Genomic DNA, 18818 nt, shown 5'->3' on the forward strand with positions numbered 1-18818 from the left:
CACCACTCCAGAGAGGGCTGCTCATTCATCCAGGATGTATCTGGTCCTTGTATCGAGTTGCCTGGAGACAGGCAATGTAGCAGGGGAAAAGCAGGGTCTCCCAATCCCTGGATCTGCTGTCAGTGACCACCAGGGAGTCAGGAAAACTGAATTCCCAGTGAAGAGTGGGTGGGAGGGTGGACAGAGGTGGGCTGTACCTGCTCACTCCTACTCTGACTGGGGACTGTGCCTTACACGATGTCCCTGCAGCAACATGTCAACCCCCCAGGACCATTGAGGCCCCTTCTGCACCCCTGGACACTGCACACCGTTTAAGTCTCCATCACAGGCAGTATCCCCCCACCTGGCTGGAAAGAATCTCTCAGCCAGTGCCCCAGAGTCCGGCTCTGAGTCAGCTCAGCGAAGCCCCCATCCAGCACACACACCCTCTGCTGAACAAAACTCTATACAACAGCTTTCAGCAGATGAGCTTTCAGCAGCCGGTGCATGAGGAATGCCCTGGTCAGGACCCCCCACCACCTGACAGGCCCCAGGGGCACTGCAGCCAGGACTCCAACGGCCTTCCACCCTCTGCACTTGTAGCACCATCTCCATGTGACACCAAAGAGTGTGTGAATGGCGGCAGGTGCCAGGTGGTCAGCGGCTCCGCGGTGTGCGAGTGCCCAGTGGGCTACACGGGCCACGCCTGTGAGACAGGTGAGTGGCCTGCACTCCGGGAAGGTGGGGAGGGAGGTGCGGAGAGGGAATGGGACAGAGAGGGGTGGGCAGGGCCGGGAAGGGCGGGGCTACTCCTGGCCAAATGTGGAGCTGTGGTCAAAGGCTGGCTGGAAGCCCAGCTTCTACCTCCACTGCCCACAGACGTGGACGAATGCGGCTCCAGCCCGTGCCTGAACGGAGCCTCATGTGTCGACCTTGTGGGGAACTTCACCTGTCTGTGCACAGGGCCCTTCGAGGGACCACGCTGCGAGGCAGGTAATGGCCATGTAACCCCCCAAAGGTGATAGTGCTTTCGGGGTCACTGGCCTCTTTCCATCATTGTCTGGCTTAGCCCCACCTCTGTCTTCTACTCTGGCCGGTCCCCTGAGCCTCTGTGGGGAAACTGGTCTTGGCTGTGCCACCCACGTGCTATGTGAGACCGAGCAAATCAGTTCTCCTCTTGGCCTGGTCTCCTGATTACATGCAGGGATGGTGACCCCTCTCCAGGAGAGCACTGACTTTTTAACATACTGCCTTGTGCCCCAGATCCCTCACCAGGCGAGGGAACCACTGTGGGAGTCGGAAAGAAAACTGGGGATGAGATCTGCTAGTTTCCACTCTATTTCATGTTGTTTTAAATGCTGGTTATGACTCAGATCAATTAAAAGACCAACTAGCTGTGACAACCCACAGATTAAATCCAGGGCTTTCATTCAAGGCATCGCCCTAACCTCCAGCGGCCTCGGCCCCTGTGCCAGGACAGCTGTGCACACAGCAGGAACAGCTTCTCCCCAGGAGACACTCAGGACAATCTAGTCCGATTTACTTTGAGTCTAAAAACTTAAGGAGGAAATTATATTTGCGCACAAGTAAGATGCAGATGGATGCTGTGCCTGCCATGGGTCACTGTGTCCTCAGAAGAGGGTGAGGCTGTGCAGTGCCGGGGGGTGGGGGGGAGTGCGGAGAGGGGGGCACTCTTACCGGTTTGGTTGCTTTAAATTACTGTGTATGTCACAGTTCTTGTCCAGATTTTAATCTAAATATCAGCGTGTTTAACTAAATGCAAGTCAGAAAACATAAGTGATTTCAAAAGATTTTGCAAAGAAACCGCATTTTAAAATAATCTTTATTGTTGAAAGTATTACATATATTCCCTTTTTTCCCCATTGACCCCTTCTAACCTGTCCTCACCTCCCACCCTAGGCCTTCACCACACTATTGTCTGTGTCCATGGGTTATGCATATATGCGTATATACAAGTTCCTTGGTTGATCTCATCCCACCCACTCACTCATACACACACCCTTTCCCTGAGATTCAATAGTCTATTCCATGCTCTGTATCTCTGGATCTATTTTGTTCATTAGTTTATTTTGTTCATTCCACTTATGAGTGAGATGATGTGATACTTGTATTTCTCTGACCCTTTGAGACAGCAAGGCGGGACTTGGAGAATATTATGCTATGCGAAATAAGAAACCACATTTTATACAAAAGAATAAAGCAAAGGAAAGCAAGCAGGAAGAAACAACAGAACTGACATTCTATTCCTGATATCAGCTCATTAGCCACATTACAAGGCACAAACCTTGACATTCTAATCAGATCCAGCAAGAAGTTGGCCAAAATTTGGAGATTATTTAAAGACAGTGAGAGAGAGAATCTGGCCTCCTGCTCCTTGCCAAGCAAGATTAGGTGTGCTGAGAATTTCCCTCTTACTGTCAAGAACTAGAAAGCCAGACAAACTACTGGATACATAGTTAAAAAACCATGGTTATAAGGTTACTCAAGAATTTTCAAGAGACTTCCAAGGATCTTAGTGAGAATGTCAAAGACATGAAAAAGGACCAGTCAGAAATTAAACATACACTAACTGAAATAAAGAATAATTTACAGGAATTCAACAGTAAAGCAGAGGATTCTGAGAATCAAATCAATAATTTGGGATATGAGGAAGCAAAGAACACCTAATCAGAAGAGAAAAAAGAATCCAAAAATATGAAGATAGTGTAAGGAGCCTCTGGGACAGCTTCAAGCGTACCAACATTTGCATTATGGGGGTGCCAGAAGGAGAGAGAGAGAGCAAGATATTGAAAACCTATTTGAAGAAATAATGTCAGAAAACTTCCCCTACCTGGTGAAAGAAATAGACTTACAAGTCCAGGAAGTGCAGAGAGTCCCAAACAAGTGGAACCCAAGGAGGCCCACACCAGGACACATCATAATTAAAATGCCAAGAGCAAAAGACAAAGAGAGAATCTTAAAAGCAGCAAGAGAAAAGCAGTTAGTTACCTACAAGGGAGCACCATATGATTGTCAGCTGATTTCTCAACAAAAACTTTTCAGGCCAGCAGGGAGTGGCAAGAAATATTCAAGTGATGAATAGCAAGGACCTACAACCAAGATTATTCTACCCAGCAAAGCTATCATTCAGAATTGAAGGTCAGATAAAGAACGTCTGAGACAAGAAAAAGCTAAAGGAGTTCCTCACCAGCAAACCAGTATTACAAGAAATGTTGAAGGGTAGAAGGAGGAAGAAGGAGAAGGAGAAGGAGGAGGAAGAGGAGGCATGGAAACATGGAACAGACTGATGAATCTCAGAGGGAGGGGGGGAGGGGGAAGTAGGAAGATATTAACCAAAGAACTTATATGCATATGCATTACCTATGGACACAGACAATAGGGTGGTGAAGGCCTGGGGTGGGGCAGGAACCAGGTGGAAGGGGGTAATGGGCAGAAAAAAGGGGGACATCTGTAATACTTCCAGCAATAATGTTTTTAAAAAAGAAAAGAAAAGAAAAATATAGAGTCTGAATTTTAAAACTGCACTGGACTATATTCACAGTAGGTAGACAGTGCAGAAGGAAACACATGAGAACTTGGAGAAACGCAACAGCTCCACACGCAGCACAGGCAGAGTAAGGCTAGGACCAGATCTCAGTGATTAGTGGTGTGTTTGGAGTCCCGGGAGGAGGGAGTGCTGAAGGCACAGAAAATATATGAAGAAACATTCGCTACATTTGATGAAAACTAAGACCCACATGTCCAAGAAAAGCATTAAGGAAATCACATGAAGCCACACCACAGTCAGCTTGCTGAAAACCTGTGACAAAGAGAAAATCTTAAAAGCAGCCAGAGGGAAAAACAGAATCCAAACAGAGGAACGGGGACGTGCAGGCCAGACTGTGGGGCAGGAAGGAAAACACTGTCAACTTACTTTCAAAGATGCAGGAGAAATAAAGATTTTCCAACAGAGAAAACTCTGAACCCTAGCTGGTTTGGCTCAGTGGATAGAGCGTCGGCCTGCAGACTGAAGGGTCCTGGGTTTGATTCCAGTCAAGGGCACATGCCCAGGTTGCGGGCTCAATTCCCAGTAGGGGGCATGCAGGAGGCAGCCGATCAATGATTCTCTCTCTCATCATTGATGTTTCTCTCTCCCTCTCCCTTCCTCTTTGAAATCAATAAAAATATTTTTAAAATTAAAAAAAAGAAAACTGAGAGAATTCATCACCAGCATATCTGCGTTGCAAGAAATGCTAAAGGAAACTCTTTAGATAGAAGAAAATGGTACCAGATGAAAATCTGGATCTACACCAAGGAATGAAGAGTTCTAGAGATAGTAAATATGTGAGCAGATATAACTTTTCTTTTTATCTTTTAATCACCTTAATGACAATTTAAAAACACAATTATAACAATAACATTTGGACTGTGTAACATATGCAGAAATAAACTATATGACACCAATGGCCTGAAGCAGAGTGCACCAGCTCTCCCTGCAAAGGGCCCGCTATTAATATTTTTGGCTTCCCGGCCAGGTGGTCACAGCTCTTCAACACTGCCAGAGTAATGAAAAGCAGCCAGCCACAGATGACACGTAAATGACCGGGCAAGGCAGTGTCCAAAGAAACTTTGTGTTTAAATTGGCGGCAGGCAAGATTTGGTCTGTGGTCCACAGTTTACCCACCTCTGAGTAAAGCGAATAAAACATTTCCAGGTCTGTCCGTTGCATGTGAAGTGGACCGAGGGCATCTGTGACCCTGAAGAGAGAGAACAGGGACATCGTGGGGGTGATAGGACGTGTGGCGGGGTCACACAGATCTACACGTGTTACAATTCATGGAAGTACACTGCCAACAAAAGTCAACTTTACTATGTATTAATTTAACAGATTAAATTCTGAAACTGTGTGAAGAAACTGAACATGGAAGAAACGAAGAGGAAAGGGTTGGCCATTACTCATCCCGGGAATCTGGCCCGGCTTCTCTGTTGAACAAGAAATACTGCCAGGGACAAAGAGAGACCTTTCATAATGACAGAGAGAGAAATCCGCCAAGAGGATCAACAATCTTAAATATACTATTAACATGAATCAAGATACATGAAGCAAAAGCTAACAGAACCACTAGGAGACACAGATCATTGTCGGCGGAGAGGTCAGGACACGCCAGCAGCTCAGGACACGTGAGCGAAGCCAGCAAGGATGGACCTGCCCAGCACCATTGGCCGCCTGGCCGGATGGGCATCCAGACGCACATTCTTTTCAGTGCTCAGGGAGCACTCGCCATGACAGGCCGTCCTGCCACCATAAAATAAGGCTCAATAAATTCAAAAGGATTGTATTCTCTGACCACAGCAAAATTAAAGTAGAATCAACAAGAGAAAGGTACCAGGAAAATCCCCGTATTTTACTAAGAGATGCTCGAGCAGAACCATCTGGAGGCCTCCGGCCTTGCTGGGACCTTCAGTGCCCACCGTGGGCCCTTCTTATCCTTGCTTCTCATTCTGCTCCAAAGAGGGGCTCCCAGGGGAGGGGCAGCGGGAAATTAGCTCCCAGGAAATAGGCCTCCGACTTAAACTGCACTTGGCACTGGGAACAGAGGTGGAAACCCCAATGTGTGCTGCTGCTCTGGTGACCACTGTCTTTCTTACAGGAAGCCAGCCAGTGCCTGACCCCTGCCTCTCGGCCCCTTGCCAGAATGGGGGCACCTGTGTCGACGCAGATGAGGGCTACGTGTGCGAGTGCCCCGAAGGCTTCATGGGCCTCGACTGCAGGGACAGTGCGTGTGGCTGGGCTGGGGCCTCCCGTGGGGTGTGCATGCAAACAGCAGGATAGAGAATGTGTGAGCATGTGGGGATTACACAGCAGCTCTTATGGGAAGGTCGCCAGGAGCAGGGCAGGGTCAGGAAAGGGCCCCACTCTCTAGCACCCCCACATTAGAGGCTCCTTCCTCTCTGTGGCAGGAACCCCTGATGACTGTGAGTGCCGAAATGGTGGCAGATGTCTCGCGGGCAATACCACCCTCTGCCAGTGCCCCCTGGGCTTCTTTGGGCTCCTCTGCGAATTTGGTAGGTGCCCAGAGTTGAGCTGGGGACACCTTGCCTGCCCCTGACTATCCTCCAAACCAGGGTTTGAAGGTGGCTTCAGCCTGGACCAGGATCCACAAGGTCAGACCCTCCACCAGTGTTTCTGCGACCCTACCCCCACCCCAGGAGGGAGCTGGCAATAAAAGTGCCTGAACCTGATCTCCTGTTGGGGTCACTGGGTCTTGCACACCCCACCCTTGTTAAGAACACCAGGTCCCTAGGAAGACCTGAGAGAGGGCTCCTTCCTCCCGAGCAGAAGTCACAGCCACGCCCTGCAACATGAACACCCAGTGCCCCGATGGCGGCTACTGCATGGAGTACAGCGGGAGCTACCTGTGCGTCTGCCACACTGACCACAACATCAGCCACTGTGAGAGGGGTGGAGGGTGTGCACATGCCTGAGGGCTGGGATGGTGCCCACAAACTGGGGGTGGGGGTGTTTGGAGGAAAGTGGCAGCTTCCCTGCGGCGCACCAGAGGACCTGTGGGTGCACCCCCACCCCAGACGGCAGGCAGTCCTCTAACACAGGCCAGGTCTCCTCCCATCTTCCCTGCAGCAGGCTGACAGCCAAAGGGCACCTGACCGCATGCAGGTGCCAAGCAGTGTCTTCCCAAGCCTCTAGCTTAGCTGCTAGCATGTCAACGGATGCCTAATGCAGCATGTGATTAAACCCCAACACCACCACTATGTGTGATGATGGTGTTGGTGAGCTCAATCCCAGCTCCTAGAAGAGGGAGGCAGAATTCTGGGAAAATCAAGGATAAGAGAAATTCCAGGGAGGGGCCTTAGAGCCTGAGTGAGGAATCAAGACCCAGCAGAGTGTATTTTAGGGGCCGAGGTCCCAGCCAGGGTGTCAGGGTGGCCCTGCCAGCCTCTTGCCCAGAATGCAACAGGGCTGCCCTCTGACCCCACAGCACTACCCTCACCCTGTGACTCAGACCCCTGCTTCAACGGAGGCTCCTGCGAGGCCCAAGATGACTCCTACACGTGCGAGTGCCCACGTGGGTTCCATGGCAGGCACTGCGAGAAAGGTGGGTGTCAGCACCCCGGACAGCGCCAGTGGCCTGGCTCCTCCCCCTGCCCGAGGGTATTTGTCAGTGCATCGGTCGCCCTGTGACCACCTGGCCAGAAAGCCAAAAATATTAATAGCGGACGCTTTGCTGGGAGAGCTGGTGCACTCTGCTTCAGGCTATTGGTGTCATATAGTTTATTTTTGTATATGTTACACAGTCCAAGTTTTATTGTTATTATTGTGTTTTTAAATTGTCATCCCGGGAATAACGCACTCCCCTTCCAATGGTTCAGGGGTTCCTGCATCTGGTCTGTGGCCCCCTGGTCATCACTGCTTTCCTCAGAATAGGCTTTGTGTCCTGCTCAGCATTTTTTCAAATGGCTTTTAGAATCATTGATTTGAAAAACATTCATTAGGATTTTGTTACATCTAATCCAACTTGGAGAATGTCAACAACACAGCCACTTGAGAGTGTAACTATTCTTCCCTAAGTACTGACCAGCGCCCACCCTGGATGGTCCCCTCCTTGCAGTTTGAAGGGCTCGGGCAGAGGAGAGAGGTGGGGTGGGCAGAGGCCCCGAGGTGGAGAGGGAATCTACAGACTGGCTTGGCCCCTGCTGCTGCCAGGCCTGTGGGGCTGAGAAGCAGGCCAGAGCCAGCAGGGCCCACAAGTGCCTGAGGACTGAGAAGACATGGGTGGGGGTACCGTGAGCCCTTGTTTACCCGCCTCCCTCTCTCTCTGTCCTTCCACAGCCCGGCCGCGCCTGTGCAGCTCGGGGCCCTGCCGGAATGGGGGCACCTGCAAGGAAGCAGGCGGCGAGTACCAGTGCAACTGCCCTTACCGCTTCACCGGGAGGCACTGTGAGATCGGTGCGGTCTGCCAGCTGGGATCGGCTAGGAATCGGGGGTGGGAACCAGGACCCCCGACCCACCACCACGTCTGCTTTGGGATCTGGGGACCAGGGAAGGGGCAGAGGTGGTGGGTATATGACACCTGACCCCAACTGTGCCCTCTGCTCCCAGGGAAGCCAGACTCGTGCGCCTCTGGGCCCTGTCACAATGGAGGCACCTGCTTCCACTACATTGGCAAATACAAGTGTGACTGTCCCCCAGGCTTCTCTGGGCGGCACTGTGAGATAGGTAAGGTGGATGCAGGCCGCTAGAGGCAGAAAACACGCCCCTATGGCTGGCCCAGGCGAGGGTGGCAGGGGTGGAGGGGTAGGCAGAGCGGCACAGAGGGGACATCTCTGTGCAGCCCAGAGGCCAGTGGGGAGGAAGTGATGGATGATAGTGGCCCCTGTGACCTTGCAGCCCCTTCCCCCTGCTTCCGGAGCCCCTGTGTGAATGGGGGTACCTGCGAGGACCTGGGCACAGACTTCTTCTGCCGCTGCCGAGCAGGGTACACAGGACGCCGGTGCCAGGCGGGTGAGAGGACCAGGGGACTGGGGTGGGGGCAAGGAGTTCTTCCTAATCCTGAAAGAGCAGAGGACAGTGTGCAGGGGGTGGAGAGAACAGAGGGGAAGAAGGAAAGGAAACCTCCGGGCAGCCCTCCTGGAGGTCAAGGCACCTTCACCATGGGACAGGCTGTGTGGGGAGCAGGGGTTCCGAGCTCTGTGGCCTGGTGGGCACAGTAATGGGGCTGGGCAGGTGCCCTGCTGTGCACAACGGGCTACTGTGTCCTTGCAGAGGTGGACTGCACCCCCCGAGGAGGTCATGCATGCCATGTGGCACTTCAATGGCACACGGCTGGGCTCGGTGGCATGGCACTCACGTGACTAAGGCTACAGCCTGAGCGCCCCTAATTCCATCCGGTCTGCCAGCTGCAGGGCGTCTGGAGTGAGCCTCCCCAGTGCCATAGTGATCTGTGGGCCCCCTGGGGTGGGGCTGCGAGGGTTGAGGCAGCTGCCACGGCTGAGAGAGCCAAGCCCCTTGCTCGAATTTTGTGCATCGGGCCTCTAGTATATAAATAAAAATAAATAAATAAACATTTAGAGAATTTAATTATAAAAAACATATATACAGAGAAAATCAATGAAACCAAAATCTGATTCCTTGAAAAAGTAAATGAAATAGATAACCTCGAGCTAGACTAATCAAGAAAAAAAGAAAAATTGGTAATATTAGAATGAAAGAAGAGACATCACTAATGACCCTACCAATGTTTAAAGGACAACAGGGGGTATTGCACTTTAGGCCAATATATCTGACAACCTAGATCAGTGATGGCGAACCTTTTGAGCTCAGTGTGTCAGCATTTTGAAAAACCCTAACTTAACTCTGGTGCCGTGTCACACATAGAAATTTTTTCATATTTGCAACCATAGTAAAACAAAGACTTATATTTTTGATATTTATTTTATATATTTAAATACCATTTAACAAAGAAAAATCAACCGAAAAAATGAGTTCATGTGTCAGAGGTTCGCCATCACTGACCTAGATGAAACGGATGAATACCTTGAAAGACACAAATTACCAGAACTGGCAGAAGGAAAATTAGAATATATGAATATCCCTATATCTATTAAATTTTATTTGGAATAAAAAACCTTCCTGCAAAGAAAATGTCAGGATCAGATTTTCATAACACTGGTGAATTCTATCAAGCATCTAAGAAAGGAATTATACCCTATAAAAGCTCTTTTAGAAAACACAGGGGGAAGGAGTATTTCTCTACTTATTTTATGAGACCAGTATTTCTGTGATACCAAAACAAGACAGAGACATTACAAAAAGTGAATTACAGATAAATTCTCATGATATACATACAAAAATCCTAACAATATGTTACTAAATTAACCCCAGTACTACATAAAAAGCAAAACACATCATGACCAAGTGGGATTTATCTCAAGAGCACAGGCTGGTTTAACATCTGGAAATCAATCAATGTAATACACCATATTAGGCGATAAAGGAGGGAACCATATGATCACCTCAATAGAGGTAGAAAAATCATTTGACAAAATTCAACTATTATTAAAAATTTAGTAAACTAAGAGTAGAAGAGAATTTCTTCAACCTGATAAAGGAACCCATGAAAAACTCAACAGCCAATAATATACTTAATGATGACTGGCTTCCTGCCATAATCAGTATTGAGGCAAATGTGTCCATCTCACCAACTCCTCTCAGTGTGGTCCTGGAGACTCCAGACGGCCATGGACAAGAGGAAAGAAAGGGTGTGTCTACTGGAAAGGAAGCCGTGAAGATGACACAATAGTGAGCACAGAAAATGCTAAGGCAATTCTACAAAAGAAGCTATAGAACTAAGAAGTGAATTCAATGAGGTCACAGGATTCAGAGTCAACATACAAAACCAGTTATATTTTCATATTCTAGCAGTGAACACTTGGGAAATGAAGTGAAACAAAAATGATGTACAATGGTATCAAAATCATGATAAATTTTTATATGTGAAATTCATTATAACATCCATATAAAGGCCAAAATTATAAACTGTCTTTTTTAATGTATTTATATTGATTTCAGAGAAGAAGAGAGAGAGAGAGAGAGAGAGAAAGAGAGAGAGAGAGAGGGAGATCAATGATGAGAGAGAATCATTGATTGGTTGCCTCCTGCACACCCCCCTACTGGGTATTGAGCCCGCAACCTGGGGTTGTACCCTTGATCGGAATAGAACCCAGGACCTTTCAGTCTACAGGCCTATACTCTATCCACTAAACCAAACTGGCTAGGGCTATAAACTTCTTTTAAAAGGATGGGAAAATCTTCACCACAGCTGAAATAAAATTTTCATGCACTTTGAGAAATATAGGTAATTTTTTTTTTGGCCTTGGGGTAAGAAAAGATGCCATAAGCCAGGAAAAAATAAAAAGCACTAACTATAAAAGGGGGAAAATGGACACACTGACTATATAAAAATTAGGAACTTAAAGAAGAAAGTGAAATGTAAGGTTCAAACTGGTTTCAAGAATATATGAAGAACTCTATGAATCAATAAGAAAAGAATAACCAACCTGACAGGAAAATCAGCAAAACTCATGAACAGGCATTTCATGGAGGAGGTACACAGAACCAGTGAACGTAAAGAATGCAGCAATCACCCATATGCCAATCAAAAGCACACCGAGATGCGTGCAGTTGGCCAAACTTCCGAAGCTGAAGAGGCCTATGTGTTGGTGAGGATGTGGATCCACAGGATTTGTGAGAAAACTGCTGGAGGAAATGTGAATTGTTTAAGCACTTTGAAAACCACTTGGTAATCTGCCTATCGAGCTGACCATTCATATAAGCTGTGTCCCGGCAACTCCACTTCTCAGTGCACATCAACAAGCAGTAGATGGGGAAGCAGACACAGAAACACTTGTTTTGCAATAGTAAGAAGTCTAGGACCAACCCAAGGGTGCACCAAACAAGGATGGGTAAAGTACAGTATAATCACACTGGAATATTATACAGCTGGGAAAGGGGGTCCCACAGAGACCCGCAGCAACATGGAGATGTCTTATTACTGTAGCGTGGACAGAGAAGAGTACATATACCACAATATCCTATAGATAAAGTTCATAAATAGCAAAAGCAAAGCCATCTATAGTATTGATTAGGCAACTCATAAAAATTTAAATTTAAACGGGCACAGAAATGATAGCCACAGAAACTCGTGTCACACCGGGTGGGGATGTGCATATGCCCTGCTGAGCCCGTCAGCATTCTAGTGCCCAGGTTGAGTGCAGCTCCAGCAGTCCTTATATCATTACCATCTATTTACTCACATGTTGCTAAGCATTCAAATTAAACTTTTCTAAATGGGACATTTTGAATTCAGTAGCACAACTCCCAGTTTAAGAAACACACAGGGTGAATATTTTAAAACAAAGGACTCAACCCCATTTTATTGTTTTCGTACATGATTGTTACTAAGTGAATTGGCAAGATTGGGCCCATCCACCTGAGCTGGGAAATTGAGTCCCACGGAGTCTCCTCAGAACAAAACTCATTTATGTCCATCTTAATTTGGCTTCAAGCCATTGCTTCTAATGACGGCAACATTGTTTTATTCTCGGATCTCTACTGGCACCCATGCACCTGGGCACTACTCTCTCCCAGAAATTGACGAGTGCAGATCCCAGCCGTGCCTGCATGGGGGCTCCTGCCAGGATCGAGTCGCCGGGTACCTGTGTGTCTGCAGCCCGGGGCATGAAGGAGCCCACTGTGAGCTGGGTAAGACAGCCTGGCCCTCACCACAGGGCAGCAGCTCCAGCAGCCTGACCATGTCCATGGCCTGCCCTGACCCTCTTCACCCTGGCTGGTGTCTGGCTGGCTACACACTCAGGCCCCTGCCAGCTCTGCCTCCACCTAGCTGGGGAGATTGGAAGCTTGGCTAAGAAACACTGGCTGACTGTAGACTCTGGCTTCAGGGGCAGACAAGATGGGGTTCAGAGAGGGCAGGTCACAGCCCTGATACCTGGCCAGTGCTCCAAGCTGGTGGAGGGAGTGGGGGCCTGCCAGGTGCACTGCTGGATGCGCCCTGCACTCCTTACATCTGTGTGGGGCTCTAAGCCTTGAGACAGTGACACCACCCAGGGAGGGCCAGGCCCAGGATGTCCAACCTGGACAGTAAACTTGGGAGTAGCTTGGGGTGGGGGCTTTGTGGGACAGGCAGTGGAGAGGGCAGGTGTGAGGTAGAAGCCTCAGGCTGAACACAGAACCCTGAAGGTCATGTAAGTCCACGTAGGCCCATATAAGCCCATGTGGGGCCCTATAGGCCAATTAGGCCCATGTGGGGTAGGTAGGCTCATGCAGCCCCGTGTCCTGTCTTTGCAGAGACAGATGAGTGCCAGGCGCAGCCCTGCAGAAACGGAGGCTCCTGTAGGGACCTCCCAGGAGCCTTTGTGTGCCAGTGCTCCACAGGCTTCACTGGAGTCCACTGCGAGACAGGTAGGGGCTATGCTTGGGTGGATCCCCTGTGTGCCCAGGCCCTCACCCACACTTGAGATGCCCCAGACACCCAGGCAAAACTGCTTTCTGAAAGCCCAGACCCTGGGCCACTCAGAGAGCAGAGCAGAGGGGGCAGCCACCCTGGCCCTGCTGGACAGATTGCCTGGCAGGCAGGATTCTAGGGGTGAAGGGAGAGCTGGGCACCCACCAAGGATGAGAGAGACTTCCACCCCCGGCTCGTCCACGCCGCCCTTTCCCTTCTTCCCGCTGTCCTCTCCTCCCTCCCCCAGACACCCCTTTGCCGCTCGGGCCCACTCTTTGGGTGTTCTCCAGAGGTGGATGCCTGCGACTCCAGCCCCTGCCAGCACGGAGGCCAGTGCAAGAACGGTGGCGGGGCCTACCTGTGCGTCTGCCCAGAGGGTTTCTTCGGCTACCACTGTGAGACAGGTGTGGGCATGGCCCGGGCACTCCTCCTCGGGCTCCTTGCAAGCTCCCCCACCTCCCCTGCTGTCCCTGGATGGCCAGGCTTTCCAGCTCAGGGTCTGGGCACCCCCGCCCCCCGACTCCTACACCTGGAATAGTCTCCCCCTGGGACATGTCTCTCCCAGATGAGGCATTCCCTGACTTCTGACGGGTCATGCCCCCAGCACTCCCTGCCCTATGGGGTTGTTTCATCTGTATTCCCTCCACTTGCTGTCACACCACTCTCCTAGAACAGATGTGTCCGTGGGGGAGGCTGACCTGCTTATGGGCATGTCCCCAGCCCCGATTGGGCCTGGCTGGCAGCACTTAGCTGTGCAGGGTGGATGGGGCTTCCAGGGACAAGGCCTGTGATGGGACTGCAGACACAGGAGCCTGCCTAGGGACAAGCAGGGTAGGGACTGTTGGTGAACAGGCCTGGGGCAGGCGGGGGCCCTGAGATCAGCAGCTGAGACAGTGATCAGGGACTTGCTACTGGTTTGCAAGTATTTCCTGTGGCCATGCTGGGAACCTGCGGGCCCTGCCCTGGGTGGGGACTCTAGCCACAGCGCAGTGCAGAGAGAGGCGTGGAAGGGCTAGCGCTGTGCTCACCCCACCCCAAGTCACTGCCTGCCAGGGCACCTGGCTTGGGGTGGGGGGAGATGGCCTGGCTCAGAGTCAGAAGGCCACACTGCCCAGCTTCTGATGAGCCCTGACCCCACATCCTGGAGTGTCCCTTCTCCTACTCCCACCCCCCCCAAAAGCTGCCTGATAGTACCCTCACCTCCATCAAAAACACACCCACACAGGAACAACCAAGTCCCCCAAGAGCAAGGCCCAGGCCAGTGGGGGGCCAGGTGACACCCCAGAGCTCAATGCTGCTTTTCCCCCTCCTCCAGTGAGTGATCCCTGTTTCTCCAGCCCCTGTGGGGGTCGTGGCTACTGCCTGGCCAGCAATGGGTCCCACAGCTGTACCTGCAAAGTGGGCTACACGGGCAAGGACTGCGCCAAAGGTGAGGCATAAGGGCACCAGAATGAGGTGGTAGGGCCTCTATTCCTCACTCAGAGGGCAGTAGACACCCCAAATGACAGGCCAAAGGGTTGAGGCGCCCCCTCCACCCCAGGGCAGAGCATCTGACAGCTGCTTCCCAGGATCTACAGCAGTGGTTCTCAACCTTCCTAATGCCGTGACCCTTTAATACAGTTCCTCTTGTGGTGACCCCCAACCATAAAATCATTTTCGTTGCTACTTCATAACTGTAATTTTGCTACTGTTATGAATCGTAATGTAAATATCTGATATGCAGGATGTATTTTCATTGTTACAAATTGAACATAATTAAAGCATAGTGATTCATCACAAAAACAATATGTAATTATATATGTGTTTTCCGATGGTCTTAGGCGACCCCTGTGAAAGGGTCGTTCGACCCCCAAAGGGATCGCGACCCACAGGTTGAGAACCGCTGATCTACAGGGAAGGAGGGAGGGGCACATAAGTCGAGGTGGCATGAATAGTCACGTGTGCACATGAGCCCCTCCAGGAGGCTTCAGTGTGGTTATGTGTATGCAAGAGCCTATCCTGGGAGCAACAGCCAGAAACCAAAATGAAAGCATCCCCTGCAGGTGCCAGGAGTGGCTTCCCTGCCAGCAGTGCCCACATCTACCCCAGGGCCAGGCCCAGAGCCACCAGGCTGGGTACCTGCTTGGGGTCCGGGGTTTTGATGGCCGACAGCTGACCACCCCCCTTCCCTTGTTCTTGACCGAAACCCTGAAGAGCTCTTCCCACCAACGGCCCTCAAGGTGGACCAAGTGGAGGAGAGTGGGGTCACCATCTCCTGGCACCCACCCGAAGGCCAGGCTGCCAGGCAGATGCTGGATGGGTATGCGGTCACCTACGCCTCTGCTGACGGCTCCTTCCGCCGCACCGACTTTGTGGACCAGAGCCGCTCCTCCCACCAGCTCCGAGCCCTGGGGGCCGGCAGGGCCTACAACATCTCCATCTTCTCGGTCAAGCGCCACGCCAACAATAGGAACGACATCAGCAGGCCCCTGGTGCTGCTCACCCGCACGCGTGAGTCTGCCCAGCGTGGCCCACCCCAGACACAGGCTGGGCAGAGACAGGCAGACAGGCTGACAGACTGGCAGGGTTAGGGAGCCAGGCTGATGGAGGAGTGTGGGAGGAGGGGCTGTCATGGGGGAAGGGCAGTGGGACGGGTGGGTGGGAAGGGGGGTGGGGGGGTGCGGTCAGGGCAAGGGGTGCTGGGGGAAGAAGGTGGACTGGGAGGTGCAGCCCTGGCCAGCGCTGAGCTCCTGCCACACCAGGTGCTGGGAGGCAAGGTCCCAGGGAAGGGAGCAGAAAGGCGTCCTGGGGCAGTGTGCAGCCCTCACAGGGCACTGACGTGTGGACACTGAGGGCCAAGTGAGGGACAGATACGGAGTCAAGATAGGCGTGTTGCGGGAAAGGAGAGCAGGGTCCTGAACGTGTGGCAGCGTTGGAGTCCTGGGGGTCCGAGGGAAAATAGGGATCGTCCTGAGCTTGGCTTTAGGAAGAAGCACTTTCAAAGCTCGAGAACCGGTCTGCCCAGAAAAGGCATCTGGCAGGAAGATGGCCTCCCCTTCTCATCAGAATGGTGTCTCCACCAGGACACCAGGGTGGGTGGGAGGACCACTGCCCACTGGACTGGTGCTGCAGCACCCACCTCCGTTCCGCTGGTCCAGGGTTTGGCCTGCACCTGGCCCCTTCTCTGGGTCAGAGGACTCTCTTAGCTTCTATCACCGACAGGCCCCAGCACCACCCTGATGATTACATCAGTGCGACCAAAACATCAGCCAGAGAGAAGACAAGGGGGTATCAGGAGGGGCCCTGTGCCCACCCGCTGGCCTCTGGTGGAGCTGGCTGGCTCTTCACAGCCCTGCCAGGGCAGAAGCCTGGGGCAGGTCCACCTGACAGGGTCCCCACTGTGCCTGAGGGATGCACTTAGCAAGCCCAGCTGGCTGCTGCCTTACTTGGGTGCCTTTGTGTGACCATCCCCCTCCCCCAGCACCTTCTTGAGCCTCTTCTGTTGTTTCGAGACCCCGCCTTCCCAGGGGTAAGGAGGTGCTGGCAAGGCTGAGCACCCTTTGTCTCCCAGGACCTCGCCCTGTCGAGGGCCTTGAGGTCACCAATGTGACGGCCAACGCCATCTCCGTGCGGTGGGCTCTGCATAGGATACGTCACGCCACTGTCAGCAGTGTCCGTGTGTCCATCCGCCACCCTGAGGCCCAAGAGGACCAGTCCAACGATGTGGACAAAAGTGTGGACATGTTCACATTCAGGTAAGAGCTCAGGCCGGCCTCCTTTCCTTCTTCCAGCTCCCCTATGGTTGCCACTGACCCTGCCCATCTGAGGGGTAGGTGTGTGCCTCCTGTGTCCACCTGGCACCTGGTGGTCCACACAGGGCCCAGCTACTCTCAGCCTGGGCTCACTCCTTCAGTACTTCCTCACAGGGATGCCAGACAAGGGGTTAAGTCCCAAAAGAACAGAGACACCCTAAAAACCTGGAGGCTGTATCTCCTGCAAGGGAGTGAGACAGACTCGCTACCTGGAGACCAGCCTGTCACGGTTACGCAGAGCTCCTCCAGCCTGAGTCACATAGACCGCTCTGAGAGGGGAAAAAACAGGCGAATGATACATTCAAACCTTAACCTAGGCATATAAACTTCTTATGCCCAATTATTACAAATTAATGACAAACACAACTCATTCAAAACAGCTGATCGAAATCACCACCTTAACGACCCATACAGGGTATCAGACATCAGGCCACCCGGGGTCAGGCTGGGCAGGCAGACAGTGCTAAACAATGAGAGAGTGAGGAAGGGGACTGGCTGGTAATCCTGGGGAGGGGTGGCCTTGGCCCTGGATTCTGGGGCCTGCAGAGTAGACACACCTCCAGTGGAGGAAACTCCCATCCAGTTACTGTGCTTGCCAACAGATAGGCAGGCTGCTTATGGGAACAGCACAGCAGTGTGCAGCCCAGAGCAGCCAGGGGTCAAGGTCATGAGGGGGTAGGGACCCTGTCCCTGGGCACCCTCTAACCCATCCGCACTGTTTAAGATTAGTCTGCAGCCTCACCAAGACCCATCTTTTTCCAGCCATGATGGTCTCCCACCAGATGGTCATCTGTGCTGGAGACAAGACTCTGCTTTAAGTGTTGCTGTCACTTTTCTTGATTGATATCCTGCCCATTTCCAAAGAATATATGACAGAAACAACACCTGTGGCCCCAGGGGCACTTGGTGACTGTCGGGTCCCCAAGACCACTCCCAGGCTTGCCGAGAGGACTCTCAGGATTCAACCGAGGCTGCATGTACAGCTGAATCTGTGACAGAGAAACGTCATGAGCACACAGAAGGGAAGAGCCCCCTCCCCATGAAGCCACACTGGACACGCTTCATTCCCCACCACCAGTTGTGATGGCACATGTGAGGACAGACAGGGAAGCCAGTCAGAGACCCAGAGCCCAGGGTTATTGGGGTTGGTCACGGCGCCCCCTGCCTGGGGAAGAGTCCAGGCTCCCAGGAGGAGGTGACGGCTCTGTGTGAACCACAAACATTAGGCTCAGCGAGGCCCTCATATTCCTGAGTGGCTGGGGACCCACCTGGGAATTCCAGCCAAGGGCCCCTTACCTGTCTGAACATCAGCCTCTAGGCCAGCCGTGGACAAACTACGGCCCCGCGGGCTGGATCCGGCCCGTTTGAAATGAATAAGACTAAAAAAAAAAAAAGACCGTACCCTTTTATGTAATGATGTTTACTTTGAATTTATATTAGTTCACACATGCCTTCTCGGACTTACTGCACTGGACAGACAGACAGGGAGCAGCTTCCCACCAAGGAGCACCCAGGTCTCAGGCCACAAATCTGCCCTCATGGAGGCCGCCCACAGCCTGGCCACAGAGCCGGACACATAGCCCGAGACCATCCTGTCCTCTCTCCCACAGTGCCCTGCTTCCTGGAAGGAGATACACCGTCCGGGTGACCGCCCTCAGTGGGCTCGGGGCACAGGAGCGCCCTACGGAGAGCATGGCGTCGGCTCCATTGCACGTGTGGACCCGTGAGTAGTGTGGCCGCTCGTGGCGAGCAGAGCCTGCGGAAGCTCTCGGCTCCCTCCAGCCCACCAGTGCTCTCCATAATGGCTGAGGCACTAGGACCCCAGCCTTGGGCTAAGTATACCGGACACAGCAGTGTGCCCGGCAGTATCACCCCCTCCTGCTGGGCTGACCCTCACACCCAGCGGCTCCAGAGGAACACCGGGCGTGGGAGCCCACTCGCTGAGCTCTAGGGTGTCTCAGGGGGCATGGACCCTGAGCACTGTGCTGTCAGTGGTGAACAAGGTGAA

At 52.0% G+C, this 18818-nt stretch overlaps 1 protein-coding gene across 1 annotated transcript in view; it reads left to right on the forward strand.

The window, feature by feature from the left end:
* Positions 1 to 18818, forward strand: part of SNED1 (sushi, nidogen and EGF like domains 1) — a 37477-nt gene that overhangs the window by 4712 nt on the left and 13947 nt on the right. Inside the window, exons 7-22 of the mRNA XM_015561814.1 lie at positions 583 to 696; positions 859 to 972; positions 5631 to 5756; positions 5941 to 6045; positions 6320 to 6433; positions 6978 to 7094; positions 7829 to 7945; positions 8099 to 8215; positions 8387 to 8500; positions 12146 to 12259; positions 12863 to 12976; positions 13310 to 13423; positions 14335 to 14448; positions 15213 to 15509; positions 16570 to 16753; positions 18421 to 18533. Coding sequence (XP_015417300.1) covers positions 583 to 696; positions 859 to 972; positions 5631 to 5756; positions 5941 to 6045; positions 6320 to 6433; positions 6978 to 7094; positions 7829 to 7945; positions 8099 to 8215; positions 8387 to 8500; positions 12146 to 12259; positions 12863 to 12976; positions 13310 to 13423; positions 14335 to 14448; positions 15213 to 15509; positions 16570 to 16753; positions 18421 to 18533 — 2088 coding nt within the window. The remainder of the gene's footprint in view (positions 1 to 582; positions 697 to 858; positions 973 to 5630; positions 5757 to 5940; positions 6046 to 6319; positions 6434 to 6977; positions 7095 to 7828; positions 7946 to 8098; positions 8216 to 8386; positions 8501 to 12145; positions 12260 to 12862; positions 12977 to 13309; positions 13424 to 14334; positions 14449 to 15212; positions 15510 to 16569; positions 16754 to 18420; positions 18534 to 18818) is intronic.

The sequence above is a fragment of the Myotis davidii genome, unplaced genomic scaffold, assembly GCF_000327345.1.
Source record: "Myotis davidii unplaced genomic scaffold, ASM32734v1 scaffold370, whole genome shotgun sequence".
Taxonomy (NCBI): Eukaryota; Metazoa; Chordata; class Mammalia; order Chiroptera; family Vespertilionidae; genus Myotis; species Myotis davidii.